Below are 20,123 nucleotides of genomic sequence, written 5' to 3' on the forward strand. Positions count from 1 at the left end.
GGCCTGGCGTGGACGGCGCTGGGCTTTTGTGGTGGTTGATATCGACCCGGCGTTGTGGAGGGTCGGAGCTGTCGGGGGTCGTATGGCGCAAGCCTGGACGGTAACGAGGGCGAGGAGGTGAACGGAGGCGGTAGAAGCGGCAAGGAGCGGAGACGGATGGAGAGAGTGGCGGTCCGCTTCCCTCCGAGGAGAGAAGAAAGAGCACCGGCAGTAGCAACCCGGCCAGTACCCCGCGCGCGGGTGCAGCTGCATCCGAAAACGCCCGTGTGTGTGAGAGTGCGTGAGAGTGCAAAACGAGGCGTGTGTGTCCCGGTGGCGAGCAACGATCGCCACGAGGGTTGCGGTACAACGGATACCCTGCAGTCCGGTATCCTCGCTGTCAGCATCCAACTTGATCGAGGAAAAGCGTGTACTTAGGCGACGCAAACGCGGTTCACCGAGAAATCCACTTCCAAGGTTGGGTCTGTCCGCGAACGAAAAAACGAAACGCGAGACTGAAATTCGTCTAATCGAAGTTGGTTTAACGCATCGGACAACGATGTCCCTTCGACGGTATCGCGTTCCAAGTCACCCGACCAAGTTTCCATGCGTGTAACGCGTGCCTCAACCGAAAGTATGTGAAACGAAGAGAAGCAGATAGAGAGTGAGTGAGAGAGAGAGAGAGAGAGTGTGAGAGGGCGAGAGAGATAGCAGCGCCATGTTACGAAGTCAAGAGACCTCGAACGAGGATTCCTACCTGAGCTCGGGCAGGCCGTCGAACCTGCTGCGGACGAGCTTCAGCAGCGCCAAGTTAGAGACGCTATATCGCGCCTCCTCCCTTCAACAGAGGCGGGGTGGCCTCGAGTACTTCCTGTTTTCGGCGCTCCTCTACGCAGCTCACTCGTTGATAACGCCTGGTCAGGAGCTATCGACACGAAGTTTAACCGCCGTCTTCTTGGGATTGAATCTGGGCCTGCTGGCCTGGGCTAAACACAATCCTAGAGCGAAAGATGCGCTTTGGTCGGTGATTCCACACGTGGCCTGGAACCTGTCAACCGCACAGCTACTTACTCAGCTGTTCCTCAAGTCCACCGAGGTCACGCCTAGGGACGGACTAGGCTGGCTGTTGCTCATGCTCTACCTGCTGTTCGCCACTTTACCCCTCAGACTGCCCCTCTGCGTCCTCCTTGCCATTAGCACCGCATTGGTGTACATCATCTCCGTCGTTGGACTCTCCAAAGCGCCTGCACAGATACCCATCGATGTTTTGGTAGGTGTTGCTTCACGTTCGTACCTTGATGTTTCTCCGATAGAAGAGAAACTGTTGGGTATTTGGGGCGAGGCTTTGGCGACGGGTCGGATCGGGGGTGTAAATTTAAGGCTCTATGTATAATACGACTATCCTATACCTACTCGATACCTTATTTAGATTAATCAAACGTGCATGATTGAAAACAAAAAGTCCGATAATTTATAATACTTTATCGACTCGTGCAAAGCAATAAATTTACGAGCTTAAGCGGAACTTCGTGCTATCCGAGCTAAACAAAGAAGCAATAGCAGCCGCTGGGATTAGGACGTTTTATATTCTCAGCGATTGAACCTCACTCGAGTGATCGATTATCCGTTGAACGAGTGTCTCTATTATCCCCGTTGTCAGCCTTTTTAATTGACTTACGCTCTCGAGTTTCCCATCGTGGCAATTAGACCACAAACACGGCTCTAACCAGCGTCTTCCTTCGAAATCGCGATATTTCACGGTATCGTTCGTTCGTTTCGATTTCACTCGACTCTGTCGAGTGTCTCGAAGACGAACAACCTTGCGAAAAGTTGCTCGCTTATTTTCACCCGGGTTTCGTGTAATTTAATGATCGAACCGTGCCTCGTGACCTCACGAAAACAACTGTTGCCGCGGTTCAATCCGCTCGAACTAATTTGCCGTGTGGTCGCCGCCGCTGGCTTCTTACGTGTTTCGATCGATCGATACGCAACGATACACAGCGAGGCTGGTCGTGCGCCTCCAACGATCCATTGTAAAATAGCCGTGGCCGGCGCGCGTGACAACTTTTCCACGTTCGAGCGGCTAAGCCCTCGATTATTTTCTATTCGAACGCCCCTGCATGGAACGTTGAATGGAACCGGAGTTCGCGATACACCCGGGACTGGCTTGCTATTTTTGAAAATACCAAGCTACACGGTTGCAAGGGATTGGTAAGTTTGCGGACTGCGGCAGTTCGGATTTTAAATAGAGCATTTTTCTCTCGCTCGTTGCTATTGTCGATAGCCGTGGGTGGACGTTCGCAGAAGTGTTTTTCTCTTTTATTTTTTTTTAATCACTTTTAGCTTACGCGATACGCATTTCGTAGAAATAATTATTTTATAGGAGCTTTGTGATTTTACAGGGTTTTTATTCTAATTTTAGACGAAGCCCGTAGAATTTATAGAACTCGCCGCGTTACGACGTCGATTAAAATAACGGGTCTTTGGATTAGATAGCTTGTTTTATTTTTTAATCAGGATCCCCGGTCGTATTAGCCGATATAAAATGTAATTTCATGTTTCAACGTAATATCGAGCGATCATCGTCGGGATAGAATCGGTTTGGCTCGGATGATTTTTCGTTTGGTTTAAAATAAAGTCTTTCGAAGAAACGGCAGATCGAAATGGGAAAAAATTAATGGAACAAATTGAGAAAGAAAATTTGCGAAGCGTGCAACAAGTTAACACTCCAGTTGATTACGTTCCCAGCTCGACCAATTTATAGGAAGCCATTTTCGCTCGCTGTCAATTTTTATGGGACAATTTGTTCCTGGTAATAAATAACTGTAATCTCTTACCATTAACTGAACTCTCTTACCATTCTCCATCAACCTGGACAGTCTATCAACGAGAAGTTAATTGAAAGATTCTAGCTTCTCACGCTTTAATCTAAACACGACATTTTATTTTACCTCTAACGGAAATACGATGCTTAACATTTAAATGTAATAATCTTAGATCATGCGTGTTACCGGTTTCAGCAAGGGCAACGTTACATTTTCATTCATATTTTATCGAATCGTTGGAAGGGCCTCGTTCACCTACATATGCAAATATTAAAAATATGAAAACGAAGAACAGAAGGATACCACAGCTAAGATATACGGAAACTGTTAAGAACACGACACTCTGCTTAATTGTCTCAGGGAAGAAGCACAGTTACCGTTTCAACGAACAAGGCCACCGTTCCCGAGTTTTTAATCAGTCTGCTCTACGAATATAGGCGGCGTCCAGTTTAGCCAGGTCGCTAATTAAAGCTGCTACGTTCCTCCGTGAAAGGGGCGAACGGACAAGGGAAGTTCGTAATTAAACTTCGCGTTTCTGATCCGTCATCGTCGGAGTGAACGCTCGAATTCAGGGACTCGACGATCGAAACGTCGTTTAATCGAGCTTCGATAAGAGGCTTGCTAATCAACGCGCGAGAATTGGCAACGCAGATTTTTCGGTCCGCCTCGTCGAAGAGCGAATTATTAAAGAAAAATTTCAGAAACTGGAGCTAACGAGACTGACTCCCGAATAATTCATAGACATATGTATACAGGATGGTTGGTAACTGGTGGTACAAGCGGAAAGGGGGTGATTCTACGCGAAAAAAGAAGTCGAAAATATAGAATAAACATTTCTCGTTCGAGGCTTTGTTTTCGAGAAAATCGACTTTGAATTTTCGCTCGGTACGCGTGCACTTTATCGCGTCTCGTTATAACGGATCTCACTGTAGATCGTTGTCTCGATGGAAAAATGAAAAAAAAAAAAAAAAATTCCTTTCCCTTTCCGCTTGTACCACTAGTTACCAACCACCCTGTATATATATACGTATGTATATAAAAATGAAGTTTAAGATGTTTCATTGAAACTTTTGAAAGTAACGCAAATTCTTTCGTACACCCGATGCAAACGTAAATCATTACACAAACGTTTCGACGACGAGATTATACTCGCGACTAGTTTGAAAATAATCACTTTCTTTGTCGCGTGACACGATGATCGATGCGTGGAAGGAGTGAGTTTGTACACAGAGTGAATTAGGGTTGCACGGATAGAATTTATGAATTTTTGTGTTTGTCGGGCATCTATATTCCAACCCCGTTGAATTAGCTTCATTTTTCTTCGTGGCTCGTATATGTTGCTTTAATTCGCAGTTCCGAGGTCGGAAATTATGCCCCGGGGTAAATTTACCGAACGTTCTACCGTCACGAGCTGGAAAATCGTTCGCTAAAATGAGACGCAACGTCGACGTCACCTTGCGTTCAGGCCTCCGTGAAAGTCTGCAGTGTTTCGCGCAAAAAGTAATCAACTTTCTATGCGTAGCGTTTTGAAATTTACGAGAATTTTGCGGTGTAACGAGACTCAGTTATCGTCTTTTGCAAATCAGTGGAATCTTTATGCAACACGGTGGCAACAATCTTTCCTTATTATACATGTTTATCAACCAACCAATTTATCAGATGACCAACCAATAGCACGTACAGTCGAAGCAAACGTTAAAATTCTTCAGAATCTCTGAATATTGGAAAAGTAATTCTCATAGAAGGAAAATATCCATCCTGACGATTTCTATCCGTTTTCCACTTATTATCGTTCGGAATGACGGGGTTGGCGATCTACAAATTTGTAGTGAACCGTGACGAAACAGTGGATAGGAACTCTGTTACAAATTTTCCTAAACAAGAACGACCACGAAAGCGAAAGTTCCAGTCGTGCACGTGGTTCTATCGTTAGTAACAGTCGAGTAGAGTTCAGTCAATGGTTGTTTAAAATAGAGAGAGAAAGAGAAGAGAAGAAAGTGAGAGAGAGAGAGAGAGAGAGAAAACTGGAGACAGAGAGATGTGCAATGACGCGACATGCTGCCTTTCCATGCACGACATACGATCGGTTTTCAATGGCAGGAACGTTTCTTTGAAAGCCATCGGCTCGATCACGGAAATCACCGGCTCCATCTATTCCACCAACGATTGCAATGATCGTTGATTGTTGTTCAATGAACCCTTTATCAGGGTTAATTAAGGATCTGTCAACCCTTTCATCGAGTAACAAGCAGGTACAAAATGGGTTGCGTTAAATATCGTTGTTAAAGGATTTGTTAAAGGATTCGAGTTAAAGGATGATGGATTTATCCATGGGACGTAAATTGTTACGTGAGAAAGTAACGATCGACGATATTCTAAAACTTATTTTTTAACTAATTGGTAATAGGTATAAGTCGAGGAGCTTTACGCAGAAATTACCATAGAACAATCGCAAAGATTTGATAGATCATAGAAACTATCGAAGAAATCACAGAAGATAGTTGCAGGGGTTTAGAGAAAACGAGAAGAGGAAATCTACTAAGAAACGTTTACAACGCAAATATTACTAAATGATATTCAACAAAGTTATCGGTCTATAAAAGCGATAACGACGAAAGTGTTGCCTGTGCTAATTTCTCCGCTGTGGAACGTTCAATTACGATTTTCCAATTGTCATCAGGGACACACGAACGAACAAAGGCGGTACCGGGTGAATAAGAATTCGTCCGTTCTGTAGTTTTCCATGTAGAATGCGGAAAATTAGAAACGGCACCGAGGTATGAGAAACGATACAGGTGTTGCAGCGATTTCGGCCAGTCAACTGGAACACGTGAACGTATTTGAAAGCATTCTCCGAGTCGATGCGAAGTGAACAAAAATGGATTATCGATCCGTTGGTTTGCTGTATTCAGCGACGTTTTTCGTTCGGTATTTAGGAACGCGGAACGAAGTGGGGTGGGTAGAAATATCTCTCGTATTAATTGTTGCGATGCGTTGCAATTGGGAATCGTGGTTAACCTGGAATCGATGAAAGGCATTCCTAACAAGAGGGAATAATTTATCGGTGAATACAAAAAGGTCGAGAGGAATGGAATTGAGAGCTTTGAGAACGTTCTATATGTTTTTTTTCTCTGGGTGGATTAAGGTGGATTAATTTGTTCGATGGAATGAATCGAGGAGTTCAGTGAAAAAGTGGTACACATGTATTCTTCTTCTAAAAATCAGATACAGCTGTGGGTAAAAAAACGTTTAAAATTAGTTATCTTGTATTATTATGTACATATATATTCGTTTTATACGCGTATTAATAATTTTTGTAATAAATATTTTTCTACCACGTTGCTGTCGATTAGCTATTCTACGTAGAATATAAAAGTGACAGAAAAATGGTACCAATGCAGATTTAAACACATTAGATAATTTACCACGTGTTCAATGAAATTAACTTATCGATATGATACGCTCAAGTATGCAGATTTCAGTGATTTTCGGGACTGAAACGCGTCAAATCGCACGTCAAATGCAAATTCGTAAAATTGCTTCGTACAATTTCTGTCTCGAACTATGATGTTTCGAATCAAATCGCAGATCAAGGGACAGCAAACGCGGTTAAATAGCGTACAATTTAACTTAATCGATTGATTTCTCAGAAATTATTATCAATCGACTGCCAATACGCAAATTTAGTAGGAAAAGAGAAAACGTCGTTATTAAACTTATAAAACTGCTATTAACGTTGAAAATAGCGTTCGTTGTATGTTTATTATAATTCGATCTGGACATTTCCTTTCGACACGAAGTGTTTTAAATACAATTTTATGAACAAATCGAACTGCGATGATCGTATTCCGTATAACCATCGACGTGTTTAAAGCGATTTTAAAAAATTAAATGTTCTAGAATTCTTGCAAAGTGTTTCTTCCAGGTGCTGACAGTGACGCTATCCATAGGCGCCATGCTTCTGGGCGCTTCCAGTTACTCTCTCACCGAGTTTCAACAACGTAGAGCCTTTTTAGAAACCAGACAGAGCCTGGAAGTACAACTGGTGATCGAGGAACAAAGCGCCGAGCAGGAAAGGCTGCTGCTTAGCGTGCTTCCGGAACACGTGGCTGTAATGATGCGACAGGACCTAGGCGCCTCGCTGGATACGCAGTTCAAGAAGATTTACATGTCCAGGCATGAGAATGTCTCGATTCTCTATGCGGACATTGTCGGATTTACTGCGATTTCCTCCACCTACAGCGCTAGCGAACTAGTGAAGATTCTTAACGAGCTATTTGCTAGATTCGATCAACTCAGTGAAAGGTAAGCGATTCATTTTTGGAAAAATCGTTTGACAGAGCCTAAGGAGCTATGCACGAATTTTTGTTAGAATTAGAATCGATAGGACTGACTATTATTAGTTCGATTTGAAGAAATTTTTTGACTAGATCTAAGAAGTTGGTACACGAATTGTTGCTGCAATTGTCAGTAACGAACTTCTTTCCTACAAGTTTTAATACGATACATGTAGAGAGAACAAATTTTTAGCGAGATTATCAAGCAACTGGCATCCAACAACGCATTCAAAGAAATCACGAAATAAATCTGTACCTGATTACCGGGATTTTCGCGAATGTAAAGTTCAAAGGAAACGCACGTTGCTTTTGTACATGCCTCGAATCGACCAGTTGTCGATAAACGGTGCGACGAACGATCAAATTAATCGACAGCGAAGCTATCGACACCGCGAAAGAATTCGTTCGTTTACAGTGCACTCGGCTGTGACCCGGTTAGAACGAACGCGAAACGCTTTCACGAGCTCTATTCCACTTTTCTCTCCTCTTTCTTTCATATACGGAGAATAATGAAAATCCTGAAATTGCCAGCCGCGAAATTGACTTTATCGGAAAATTCTGGCCAGTCTCTTCTTCGTTTTCTCGATCGTTCTCGAAGAAAGATAGACTCGCGAGTCCTTCACCTGGGCGTCTCCGACAATCGATACATCTGAGGACAAAGTGGTGTATCATTAACGAATTTCTATCGCGTGATATTTCACTCTATCGAACCGTCCACGTTCGAACGTCGCAAGAGAATTATCGGAAATACAACGATTCGTGAAATTATTTGAGCACTTACTATAAATGAAAATTTTCTACGGATGCATCTCTATAGCGCTGATCATAAATATTCGTTGTCATTAAATATTAAGACATATTAATATAGAATAATAGATCGATCGTTCGAGCGTTGTTGTAATTTCTGCAAAATTCGTTTGCATTGTGTGCAGTTGTGTTTCATTGCGATGCTAACGAAATTCCAAAGCGTCTTGTAAAGCGTACACAATACATTCACCGACGGTTTCTATGAATATTCAAATACTTTCCCGAGCCACTCTACACCGTGTTTTTATATTCCGTTTAATTAATTTACAGAAATCCTCTGTAAGAAAGAGGATGAGGATTAAAGTCGTTGAAAAGGGACGAAAACGTAACGTTAGCGAGAACCATCGAAATCGTAGGTTTGATAATATCGAGATCCAATCTCTGGAAATGGAAATATAGAAAATATAAAAGTCGATTATCTCTGGTTAAAATCGGTTAAATCTGGGTTTACAGAAGGTAGATGATTTTGCCCTTGCAGCATCGGTAGTGATACAGGTCAATGTATAATTCTAGCCGAACATCCTTCGCTTAAGACGCTCCTTGACACGTACTTTCCTCTCATTTGCCAAATAGCGGCTTCGGATCCAGTGAAAAATTAAATCCTCCTTCGTTACCTTCCTAAATCGAAATTCCCGCCACTCAACTGCGTTTCTATGCGAACGCTTCAATCACAAATTCCTGGTAGCTTAATCAATATACAGAGCGGATTACGTGTAATCCATCGTGCATCAAACTTTCGACGATTCTCGAGCATTTTATTGCTCGGAGAATTTCAATTTTTATCTGCTCGTGTTTTATTTTAATTAGAAATTCTTCAATTAACTTCACCTTTAAAAGATGAAAGCTTGGCAATTAAAAGCCTATTTTCGTATCGATAGCCAGTTCAACTTTCACTGTTATTTACTTAGAAAATTCTACTTTTGCACTTTGTATTCTCTTCTTATATCTTATAAACTTTGCCTTTACGCTATAAATTCAACTACTATACTTTAAATTATACCGTGCATTTTACATTCGACTATCGTACCGTGAATTCTATTATATCGAAATGTATACTTTAAGTTGCATTATTTTGATGATATTTCAAAAACAATGATATTTCGAAAACCTTTAGATACGAGCAGCTGCGAATAAAGATCCTCGGCGACTGTTACTACTGCATAAGTGGAGCACCCGTGGAAAGACCAGACCACGCTGTTCTCTGTGTCTATATGGGCTTATCTATGGTGGACGCCATCAAGTACGTGCAACAAAAGACCAATAGCCCTGTCGACATGAGGGTGGGTATACACACTGGTGCTGTGTTGGCCGGTGTCCTCGGACAGAGACAATGGCAATTCGATGTCTACAGCAAGGATGTCGAACTCGCGAACAAGATGGAGAGCAGTGGAATGGCGGGGTGAGAATCTCTTTTCTTCTTTCTCTAAACATTTCAGTATTATTTTGTCGGAGTTGAACAGAGTTAAATTTCACAAGGAAAATTCGAACGAATCGTGTGTAGGCTTCTTTCTTCTTTGGAAAAGAAGCAAGTACTCGAACACGTCTTTTTACAAATGAAAGAACTATCGTAAATAATATTTATCAAAGGTGTTTAAATTTTACGAAGAAAGGAAAAAAGTAATGTAGGTGATTTATTTATATTGCGCCTGTTTTTTGTTTGCAAAATAGAGGGGTATTTAAATATACTTTTCAATATAGAATTATGTCAATAATAGACTTTTATATACTCGTTTGTGGAAAATTCCTTCTAAAAAAAAAAAAAAAAAAAGAAGAAAAGAAGAAAGAAACGATTATTCTATCACTATTGACGTTCTGATTTCTTGACCTTGTCAATCCCTGAAATTCAAAAGGGATAAAGTAGAAGAGAGGCGCGAGAAAGCTGCCTGATTCGGGAGCTAAACGATATCGACGCGACGACGTATAAAACGCGTCCTTGACGTCGGTGGACACGTAATGAGCGGACTCCGTATATCTTTGATATTAATTACCTGGTGAAACGCCTGGCAAGCAGTTTTTGATGCCCTGTCGTACTTTAATTTTAGCTGTGTTAAAGGGTGAGATGCCCGAGTCGCGTGGTAAAAAACTGCCCCTCGATAGTCGTGCTTTAAAAGCATCGTCTACCCAGCCATTGTAATTGTTTCTTTTGTCCCATCAGGCTAATATATATTAGAAATCTCACTGGTCTCGGTCCTCCCTGTCACGCGATTCTTCCGTTCCTTTTCCGTAACACGTAACACGACAGCGATCTCTTCATTTCGATTTCACTTCGTCCATTCGAAGATCATAGGGAAAAAGCACGAATATATTTTTCTTAATTTTCTGATCTTTAATGCCACTTTGTGATAAAAAATATAAGCCAGAATTCACGTTAAATACGAGTTTAGAGTATCAAGTAGATGATACTGCACATAATCGTCTACGCCACGTCACCGACTATTTTAATCGGCGGTACCGTAACCTTATTATTATTCACACGAACTACAATTCACTCGAGAACAATAACGTAACGGCAAGTTGCAGCCAGAGAATCGTTTATGAAAGACGTTCGAACGCCCTTCCACATTACCACGAATACAGAATAGGTAGGTAAATTCTACTTTCAGTCCTATTTTACGGCCACGCCCACGTCGTTGGATAATCAGGACCGTTTTGCCAATCGCAAATGTCTCGAAATTTGTCTTCCTTTCTTCTCTTTGCCGAATAATCCTGTAGTCAGATTCGCGAGATAAAATTTCGTAAGCGAGGAACGATCGACACGAACGATATTGTAATGGCTTGAAGGAGGGTGCACATCTCGAACGCGACGCTGAGCTTCCTGAATGGCGAGTTCGAGGTCGAGCCAGCGCACGGCGAGGACAGAGAAGAGGCACTACAGAAAGCGGGCATCGTCACATACTTCATAGTCCGGGCGTTGAAACCCTTCAAGCCAGCTGCCACCAAGAGCATCGCCTCGCTCACGGAGGACGCCAGGAAGACGATTGACGCAGGAAACGAAAGAAATAACAATAAGGAGGACTCGGAGGAATTTAGACAGAGGCTGAGGAAGGAACTGGATAGCAAAAGTGAGGATGTTGAAGTATTTGACCGTTGATTATTATTAATGATTAAATTGTTATTCGAAGGTAAAATGTCTTGGTAAGTGTAGTTTGTTTAAAAATGGAAATTAAAGAGCATCCTGAAGAAAGGTCTATAAATTTGCCACAGCCTAGAAAATTCATTCCTCAGAAATCTATTTATGTAAAAGAAGTTGTTATCGATACATGTAGCATTAATTTTTCATTGATAATAAAATTAACAGAAGATTTGCTTTGTAATCAATATCGTATGCACGCGTTTTGTATGATTTACTATGAAATTCTTTTCATAAATCTTTCTATTTACAAGCAAATAATATTAATTATAGCTGGCGGAGCACATTTGAAAGGTCACGCGTACTGGTTGACCTTGCGGTTCAAGGACTCGAAGGTGGAGTCTGCGTTTCACCACGCCGAAGAAGCATTTTCCCCTTTGTCATTGCTCGGTGGGCCATTGGTGATGATCTGTGCCGCCCCAGTTTGGAGGTTTCAGCCCTGGGGACCTTTTACATGGGGCGGTATCGGGATAGTGGTGCTATTCGCGGTAGTTTTGGCTGGTGCCACGTGTCTCGGCAGTGCCATCAAGGCTATGTGGCTGAGAAGAGCTTTGGCTCTTATGATGACATTTTCCCTTGGTATTTTTCTGATTCTCGATATGGTATGTACATTTACTATTATTAATTCGAACAAACAAATTAACATCTTTTTTCTTTCATTCCGTTTTCCTTCCGGTTTTACGGTGACTCGCACTTACAGATCTTACGCAAAACATAAACTTAAGCATAAACAAAACACATAGAAAATAAACCGGAACGATAATCACAACTACACTCTATTGGTCGTCCATACACCTACCTACATCTATTCGATAAATTATTTAAGAAGATCGTATTATTTTAATTCAAAAGTAAAAGAACTTTTAATTTCCTATAGTGATTTATAGTTGTTTTACTTGCTTGTACCATAGCAATGGGAAAGCGTAATTATAGTTAACCAATTAACGAATAATTCAAGACAATTTTGATACTTAACAAACGTCTTAATGAATAAATACGTAGCCATTGAACTACTATTAAAAGGAAAGCAAGAGGAAAAGAAATAAATTCATTTTACGCTATTTTTCTCAGTCGTTAACTTCTCTGTCCCATTTTACAGTTCAACTGCGTGGTCATCGAGGAAACCATTCCGCCCCTAAACGCCACCATAACCCTGTCTTCGAGGTGTCCATATCCTTCCTACTATTCGTACATCGGTGTGCTTACACTCGTGGCGACCTCGATGCCGACCTACATATGCTATCTAGGCAAGGCGTACTTGATGTACGGTATCTCGGGCGTCCAGTGTTTCATCAACATCTGTCTACTCAATGCGAGGCTGGACTGGGAGGATTACGCTTCTTCCCTCGAACCGACCCCCCTTCCATCGAAATATTGCCTATCTGCCACTCTTCTCATCGTAGCTACTTCTCTGGTCATCGTGTCCAGATACGTAAGTAATATATTCGATAAAGTTATTTAAATCAGATATCAGATAATTTGGAAACATCGTAACATCCTTGTTTATAGAATTGGGAAAGAATTATTTATCATAAATTTCCGTCGAATGAAATACCAAGGTTGGACAAGCTGTCTCTTAAAAGAAAAAGAAAACGTTTCTTTGCAAGACTTGCTTGAGAGAATTCATTTCTGCAAACGGCGAAATATTACCGAAAAGAAAAAAAAAAGTGATGGATAGGTATATTACCATATTATTCAATTATTATCAAGTATTATTTTTAGATTTTGAACAAATTTCGATCTGCCCAAATAACCCAATATACTTGAAATATCGAAATACACGATACTTTCTCTGTTCTTTGCAAACGTCTTCTCATCCTGCCAGTTCTATCAGCGAATCTTTACTCTATCGAAATTGTTTTGGTAAATTAAAATGTTCCACGTGGAGATAGCGACAATTCAATTTCTCCTCGAGCGACGATAAATAATCGAGCCTTCGTACGAAGCTCTCGAACGGATTCATCAAAGTCGAGGGCTGCACTTGTCCCGACAGTCGAGGGCGCATCCTTCGTTCCCGTCTGTCTTTCACGAGGGGAAAATCGCGGTTTGCATTTAACGTAAATGAAACCGAGCCAGAAATCTCCCCTTGCTTCTCGCAGAGTAAACGAAAAAAGAAAAAAGAATAGAAAAGCGTTTCACGAAATTATTCGTCGATGAATATTTTTCATAAAACTATTAATCTTTTAATCAAACCCTGTTGAAACATAAATGAAAGGTTACGTTAAGGGTAAAGTAGCTCGGTTTCGACGACTCGCACGATGAGGATTCGATCGATTTGCAGGCGGAAAAGTCGAGGAGGATGTTGTATCTACGAGGAAGGGAGGTGGTGGCGCAGAGAGAAAGGGCGGCGGACATGACGCGCAGAAACGGCGCCCTCATCTACAACATCCTTCCGCCGCACGTGGCTGCTTATTTTCTATCGAGTGCGAGACACCACGATGATCTCTACAGTCAAAGCTACGCCGAAGTGGGTGTTCTGTTCGCTAGTATGCCGAACTTCGCCGATTTCTACAGCGAAGAGAGCATCAATAACCAGGGCCTCGAGTGTCTCAGGTTCTTGAACGAAGTCATATCCGATTTCGATGCGGTAAGTATCGTTGGCGAGTTTCTACAACCCCTCGATTAAAAATTCTATTTCTGAAACGTCATGCGATTGAATTTTATCGACTAATACATTATCGTAAATACGAAAACAGAAACTTTCGATAAAAAGGACAAAATTGTGCGATATAATTTTGTACAAAAAGGTTACATTTGTAAAAATAACAAAGCAATTGAGCAGCGAAAAGGACCTTCCCTTAGATATTTTCTTACATTTGGCAGGGATCTTAGATCAGAACTTTTAAGGGATTAAATATGGCAATATGACAATCAATATATCAATTTTCTATTGACTTTCTATTTCCGTTTCTTCTTTCGTTAGATCCTCGATCAAACTAAATTCAAGGACATCATCAAGATCAAGACGATAGGCTCGACATACATGGCGGCATCCGGGATTACAGACTCGGAGGAGTCCGAGGATGCTCCTCGGTGGGGTCACTTGTCCACCCTCGTCGAATTCGCCCTGGAGTTGAAGAAAGCATTGTCGAGCATCAACGAGCAAAGCTTCAATCACTTTGTTCTCAAAATGGGTATCAATCACGGCCCTGTGACTGCTGGGGTTATTGGCGCCAGGAAACCTCATTACGATATCTGGGGAAATACCGTGAACGTGGCGTCTAGAATGGAAAGCACTGGAAAAGTAGGCTGCATCCAGGTAAAATATTTGGAAAATCGTATAACTCGAAAATACTTATTCCGTTAGGTATGGAAGTGGTAGTTTTAGTAGAAACTCTCGATAAATAATTTATATTCAAAGAAATATTAAAATCGTAGGTCACGGACGAGACCCGGAGGATTCTGGAGCCATTTGGCTTCGGCTTCGAACAACGCGGCCTGGTGTTCGTCAAGGGCAAAGGTCAGCTGCTCACCCACTACCTGGTATCCAAGGACGGCGTGTCCTTGAATTTGGACAGTGACCTGCCAGTCGAACCCACCCATCCGATCATCTATCAGTAGGCTAATACTCGAAGGCTCTAAAAACTTCAACGCAAAACCCTTCTTCGTTCACGAAGAGACCTTTCGTCGAGCAAGGCTCCTCTCTCTCTCTCTCGATAATCTTCGAAGAGACGAACGAAATCGAGACGATGAAAGAGGATGAGAGACGTCGATTACTCGAAATCTTCAAGTTCGGATATGAAATAGGAAGAATTGCAAAGATACGACAGAGAGGTCTCGGACGAAAGACGAACGATCTACGAGATCGGAAGAGTTTGAAAGAAAATCGAGGACTGGGCTGATTAGATTGCTTTTTCGACCACGATTTTCGACCTTGATTCCTTGGCGAGAAGTTCCACGCGAAAGATACACTTATACAACAAACTGTTTGGTTATTTTGTAAGTAATTAAGATGGTTGTTTGAGAGATTTTATTTATCGAAGAGGCGCCCAGGCCTGGTCAGCCTTTAAAGAAAGTCAGCCACTAGAGAAAAATTCTTACCGCTGTCACAACCTTAGTCTACTGCTGATAACGATTATATCGTTCATTGAAGATGAAGAACAGGGTACAAATCGAAGAAACAAAGTACGTTTAGAGGGAAACTAATGGATATTAAAGAAAGTGTTGTTTCAACATCGTACTATACGTTTTCTCATTGTGGACGTCGTGGATTGTCTTAGTTAGCGGTAGGCCTTCAAAGGACTCCTATTTCACGTAGAACCGAGAAGAAAGATAGGAAACTTCGTCGATAGTTGGCTGGTTTCGACTAATCGGTTCGATGGAAACGAAAAAATAAAAGTCTAAACTTTCTCGCGTCGAAACAACATACGAAATATATAGAAGTTTCCAAATGATAATGAAACGAGAAAGTTAGGAAAGAATCCAGTCGATTCGCGCATATGTAGGATAAGTGTTAGTCGAAGGTGAAAGAAAGAAAATGCCATTCGATCGAACATCGATCGATCCTCGTCACTATAGAGAATCGATACGTAACTTAAGAAAGTGTCTAGCTCGTAATCCTTGTGATAGATACGCTGATACGGTTCTCGCAATCAAGTCAACTCTATTTTTCTAGATTCCGCGACGAGCACGTTCCAAGACGCGATTAATTAAACAAGAATAATTGAAAGCATTACGAGCGTGGGCGTGGTCAACTACATAGTGGTAGGTCTTTTTCCTAACGTGGCTTCCGGAGAATCGCCGTTTCTTCTAAATATACGTTCTTTCGGTCATCGACACTGTCGACTGTGTGCTTTCTTACGATTTCGATCCGAATCGTCGCGATACCATGAGAATACAAAATTTTCTGTCAGCTCTGTTTCGTGTTCAATAATACTCGCGAAGAAGATCGTAGACTTCGAAGGTGACTTCACGGTGATCGAGCGCCTAGCGCTTCGTCTTCGCACCGAAAGGAAGATCCTACATCGATTTCCTCGGTAATACAGGAAAATTTTGTCGGTACTTTTTCTCGAGAAATTTAGAATTTAATCGTCGTAATGATTCGACCAGGGATAAAAATTAATCGATTAAAATGAAATTTCATATGTCTACGGTGTAATTGTTACAGTAATTAAATATTGCCGGACATTATCGGCCAGATTACGCGTTGTAATTAAACACAGTTAATAAGTGGAATCGCAGGTACAGTTGTTGTATAGGAAAATTGCAAGTCGATGTGTAGATACTATCGATAGTCGAAGAAAGGGGGTTGTACATTCTATATAACTGAAAATTGAAAGTAAAGGAATTGTTATATATTGCAACAAATCTTGTAGAGAAGTTCTAAAAAAAAAAAATACTTTGTCTGTTATTGGAGCTTTGTTCTCGTAGAATTGTTTTAAAAAAAGGGCTGTAAAGAGGAACTTTAAAAAAGTGGAAAAGGTAAAAGAAACATCGAAAATGTGACACGAGCAGGGAAGATCGCACGCGTGTGAGAATTTCAACGAATAAATACGTAAAAAGATAATGTCAAGTACCTACGTGCTCCGAGAACGTGGAATACGAAGAGGAAATGAAATGCTGTGTAATTTGAACGTTTTAAAAGCTGTCGTTAAATTAAGCATCATCGAGTTTGAATGTATTTAAAATAGCTCGTTACGATTTAAACGCGTCGTAACGAAAGAAAAGAGCGGGTTGACCGTTTATTACGATCACGAGCAGTATGTTCTCGTCATGTTTGAACTACGAATATCTATAATATCTAGCAAGGTCCGTTAGAACGGAAACAGTTTCTCGATAGTTTCGATTCTACTGTATTTTTCTGCGAGCAGGTTGGTCGATTTGTACGAGGAAAAGCCAATTCGAAGACGGTGAAATTTCTTATAGGAGCTTAGACCCGATTCGCTTCTGAACGTGCAAGGCATTTCATCAAGTCCCCGGCATTACTCTCTATTAAACGACTTCTGAGATCAAAATAAGGCAATCTGAAACAATTTTTGCCTTTCTTAATTAAAAGAGGATCGTTTCACGATATTTCCTTTCTCTTTCCCACATGATAGTTTTTCGAGTTCGTCTTATTTTGTACTCAAGATTCGTTTAGTCGTAATCGTTACGGACTTCGTGAAACATTTGGTATCGTGTGGTCCGTAGGATAATTCCACGGGAACGTAGACTATATACTCGAACACGATCACCGATATAATAATTTATTTTTCTACAGTTTCAGTCGCCGATTTAATAGACCAAGATGACTCGAGTACGTACAACGCACACGATTAACGATGGCAGGAAGCAGAAGATTAGGATTTAATCCTTTCGTCGGCAATTATTTGGATACCCGATGATCGTTCAAGCTTGAAATAGTTGCAAAAGAGAAACGTTGCGGTATCGTAAGCGTAGAGAACGAGAGACAATTCGTAAATACTTACACCGTGATTTTTAATAAACGTTTAACCGAATCGAAATTTTCAATCCGGGATATTTTCATTGCTTTTTTATAACCGTCTTTTTCTAACGATACTTTTAGCAAGATTAAAAATAGTACGAAAGGATTAAACAGAAACGAACAGAAAGGGGAACGAAGAGTGAGAGAGTGAGAGAGAGAAAGAGAGAGTGAGAGAGAGGGAGAGAGAGAGAGAGAGAGAGAGAGAAATTTTGGTGTAATTAGAAAAACGAGAACGCACGGCCTAAGCGCGATAACAGTGGTCAGACTGGACAGATGTAGCGATAGAAGAGAAGAAAGTAGTAAATCGAAGCAAACTCTCCCGAAGGAAATTCCGATCTTTTTTAAAACTTCGTCGCTCATATTTTCGAATCACCTTTTAAACTTGTTCGTTCCCTCGGGTTACTTTCCACGAAAAAAAAAAAAAAAAAAAAAAGAAAAAAGAAGAAAAGAGAATGTTTCATTCGAACGTAGTCTCGAGATCGAATATAAATTTAGAATCTTCCTACGTAATGAAAAGAAAAAAAGAATCTTTGTTTCCTTTCGGTGGAGTTACAGTGATCGCAGAAAAAGGAAGAAAGCGGAAGAAAAGAAGACAAATTGATCACGCGACACTGAATTTCAAACTTTTTCCACTGTTCGCGTACTTCCAATTGATATATTGCGCTTGACACAGTCCACACTGCTGATACATCTCGGCATACACACATAATACTACTACATACATAAAATGGTGGCGTAGAAGGTGTAGGAAACGGAAGAGAGTGACACACGTGCGAAAATATTCGCGTGTCCGACCAGACAGAGATCTTGTAAAGTAGCAATAAAGGTTATTTCGTGTACATATATAAAGAGAGAAGAAAAAGAAAAAAAGACGGGTCGATAATGTTAAACGGTAATAACGAAACGATTGTTTCATCGATAATCGTCGTCGATAACGAATGAATAAAATAAAGAAACGTAGGAAAGAAATTGACGAACGACCCGGCCGAATGCGTGTATAGTCGTGTAAGAAGAATTATATCACTGTAGATATCTTAGCACCTTAGATGTGAGATTTCGAAGAGGGAACACTTGTTGTAAACTTTCAAAGTATACTTCTTCAGACTGGGATACGCCGGGGACTCGCGAGAGTCGAATGGAATCACGCGACTGTAAAATAATAAACGGCTTCTTCGCCGATGTAAATCGATTGCCTGCATGATTTTTCCATCACCTTTCTCCTTTCGTTGCTAATTGAAAGTCGTTTGTTTCAATATTTTTACAACGTAGATACGTTTCATACTTTTTACATTGTTCTCAGATTTTTTAAACAGGTCATTCGATAAATCGAACGTTACGTCAACGTAACGTTCACCCTTAACACTTTGACTGCCACGCCGAAATCACGTGTCTCGTTCAGGACGCCACGGGAGTATTTTTATTATTCAAAGCATACAATGGCAAAATAATAATAAATCGACGATGTAAGACAACGTTCTTCCCCAGTGGACCGTTTATCTTATTGTTGGTCACGGGTGACCACCGTGGCGCCTTGGTAACAGTCGATAGCGACATATTATAACCAGGCTTCGTTTATTTCGACAAACCATTCGCATTCGTTATTTCGTCGTGAGCAAAACGTGCAGAATATATCGTTGAAACGTGTGGAAGATATTGGTAAACGGTATTTGCTCGTTCTATATATATATATATATATATAATAGTATATACTATATACTAGTATATATATAGTATATAGTATAGTATAGTATATAGTATATAGTATACTATATATATATATATATATATATATATATATATATATATATATATATATATATATATATATATGTCGGAGATGAAAGGACATCGGAGTCCTCCCTTTGGAACCCCGGGAAAATCCCTTAACACCGTAGTCTAGATTCTATCATAGGCGTAATTAAACAATTGTCGTCTTTCGATCCGATTGTATTTGTTCAAGATTTGTGATAATGAGCTTGGGCTCGAGGCGATAGCCAGTCGCCGAACGTAGCCGCGGTCAAGGGATGAACGTTTTGCCTAACAAAGGTATGAAGTAATTCTATAGCTTTCCTTAAAAGAAATATCTCTGGCGACACATGACAGTAAACATTCCAACGGTCTCTGTCCCGTGGCCACACGCAGTTCCTATTCTTCGAGAAAGATGATTGCCAGATGTCGATGTCTCTCCACAGTACGTGATCAGCTAGCCCGAGGGCCGTTATAAACACTAATATCTAGTTACCTAAAGTCCTTCGAACAGATAAACAGTCTTTGTCCCAACTACGGGAAGATAGGGGAGATCTATTTCTTTCAACGAACGGCGTCTCCCACTAGCAACTTTCCCTCGAGGGCGGCTAGCATCTTTTTCTAACCACCGATATGGAGATTGACCAATTAGCAGCAACGCCAATTTCCCTCACCTTCTAAACGAAGGCTATCCTCGACGAATCCAAGAATCTCGTGTCCTTAGACACACCCCATCATAGTTTTCCTCTGCAGCATAATCGCGAAGGAAAGTCATTCTCTCTGGTGAAGTCGTATTAGCGAGTTACGTAACGTCTGCACGCTCGGTGGATATTCCACGTTTTAACAAAGAGTCCGACTTAGATTTTGTGAGCATG

General features: G+C 41.0%; 1 protein-coding gene across 2 annotated transcripts; it reads left to right on the top strand.

The window, feature by feature from the left end:
• The first annotated feature begins 67 nt into the window (after window positions 1–67).
• Window positions 68–18,693, top strand: Ac3 (adenylate cyclase 3). Of its 2 annotated transcripts, XR_011172663.1 has the most exons (10): window positions 68–1,249; window positions 6,730–7,109; window positions 9,063–9,347; window positions 10,730–11,010; window positions 11,352–11,680; window positions 12,178–12,510; window positions 13,360–13,665; window positions 14,002–14,337; window positions 14,457–15,203; window positions 17,278–18,693. XR_011172663.1 is itself a non-coding variant. In XM_069109953.1 (9 exons), the coding sequence occupies exons 1-9, from the start codon at window positions 698–700 to the stop codon at window positions 14,637–14,639; spliced, it is 2,985 nt and encodes a 994-aa protein (XP_068966054.1). In that variant the 5' UTR covers window positions 68–697; the 3' UTR covers window positions 14,640–18,693. The 2 variants fall into 2 exon arrangements, 1 of the variants encoding a protein (XP_068966054.1); XM_069109953.1 differs by having other exon boundaries at window positions 14,457–18,693.
• The last annotated feature ends 1,430 nt before the right edge of the window (window positions 18,694–20,123 follow it).

The sequence above is a fragment of the Bombus flavifrons genome, chromosome 3, assembly GCF_040668555.2.
Source record: "Bombus flavifrons isolate JBK064 chromosome 3, iyBomFlav1_principal, whole genome shotgun sequence".
In the NCBI taxonomy this organism is placed as follows: Eukaryota; Metazoa; Arthropoda; class Insecta; order Hymenoptera; family Apidae; genus Bombus; species Bombus flavifrons.

Bases quoted from the DNA above. Each gene is read 5' to 3' on its own strand.
- Ac3 (XM_069109953.1), top strand. From the start codon at position 698: ATGTTACGAAGTCAAGAGACCTCGAACGAGGATTCCTACCTGAGCTCG. The intron at 7,110-9,062 runs GTAAGCGATTCA...GAAAACCTTTAG, and splicing joins TTCGATCAACTCAGTGAAAG to ATACGAGCAGCTGCGAATAA. The intron at 9,348-10,729 runs GTGAGAATCTCT...AATGGCTTGAAG, and splicing joins GAGAGCAGTGGAATGGCGGG to GAGGGTGCACATCTCGAACG.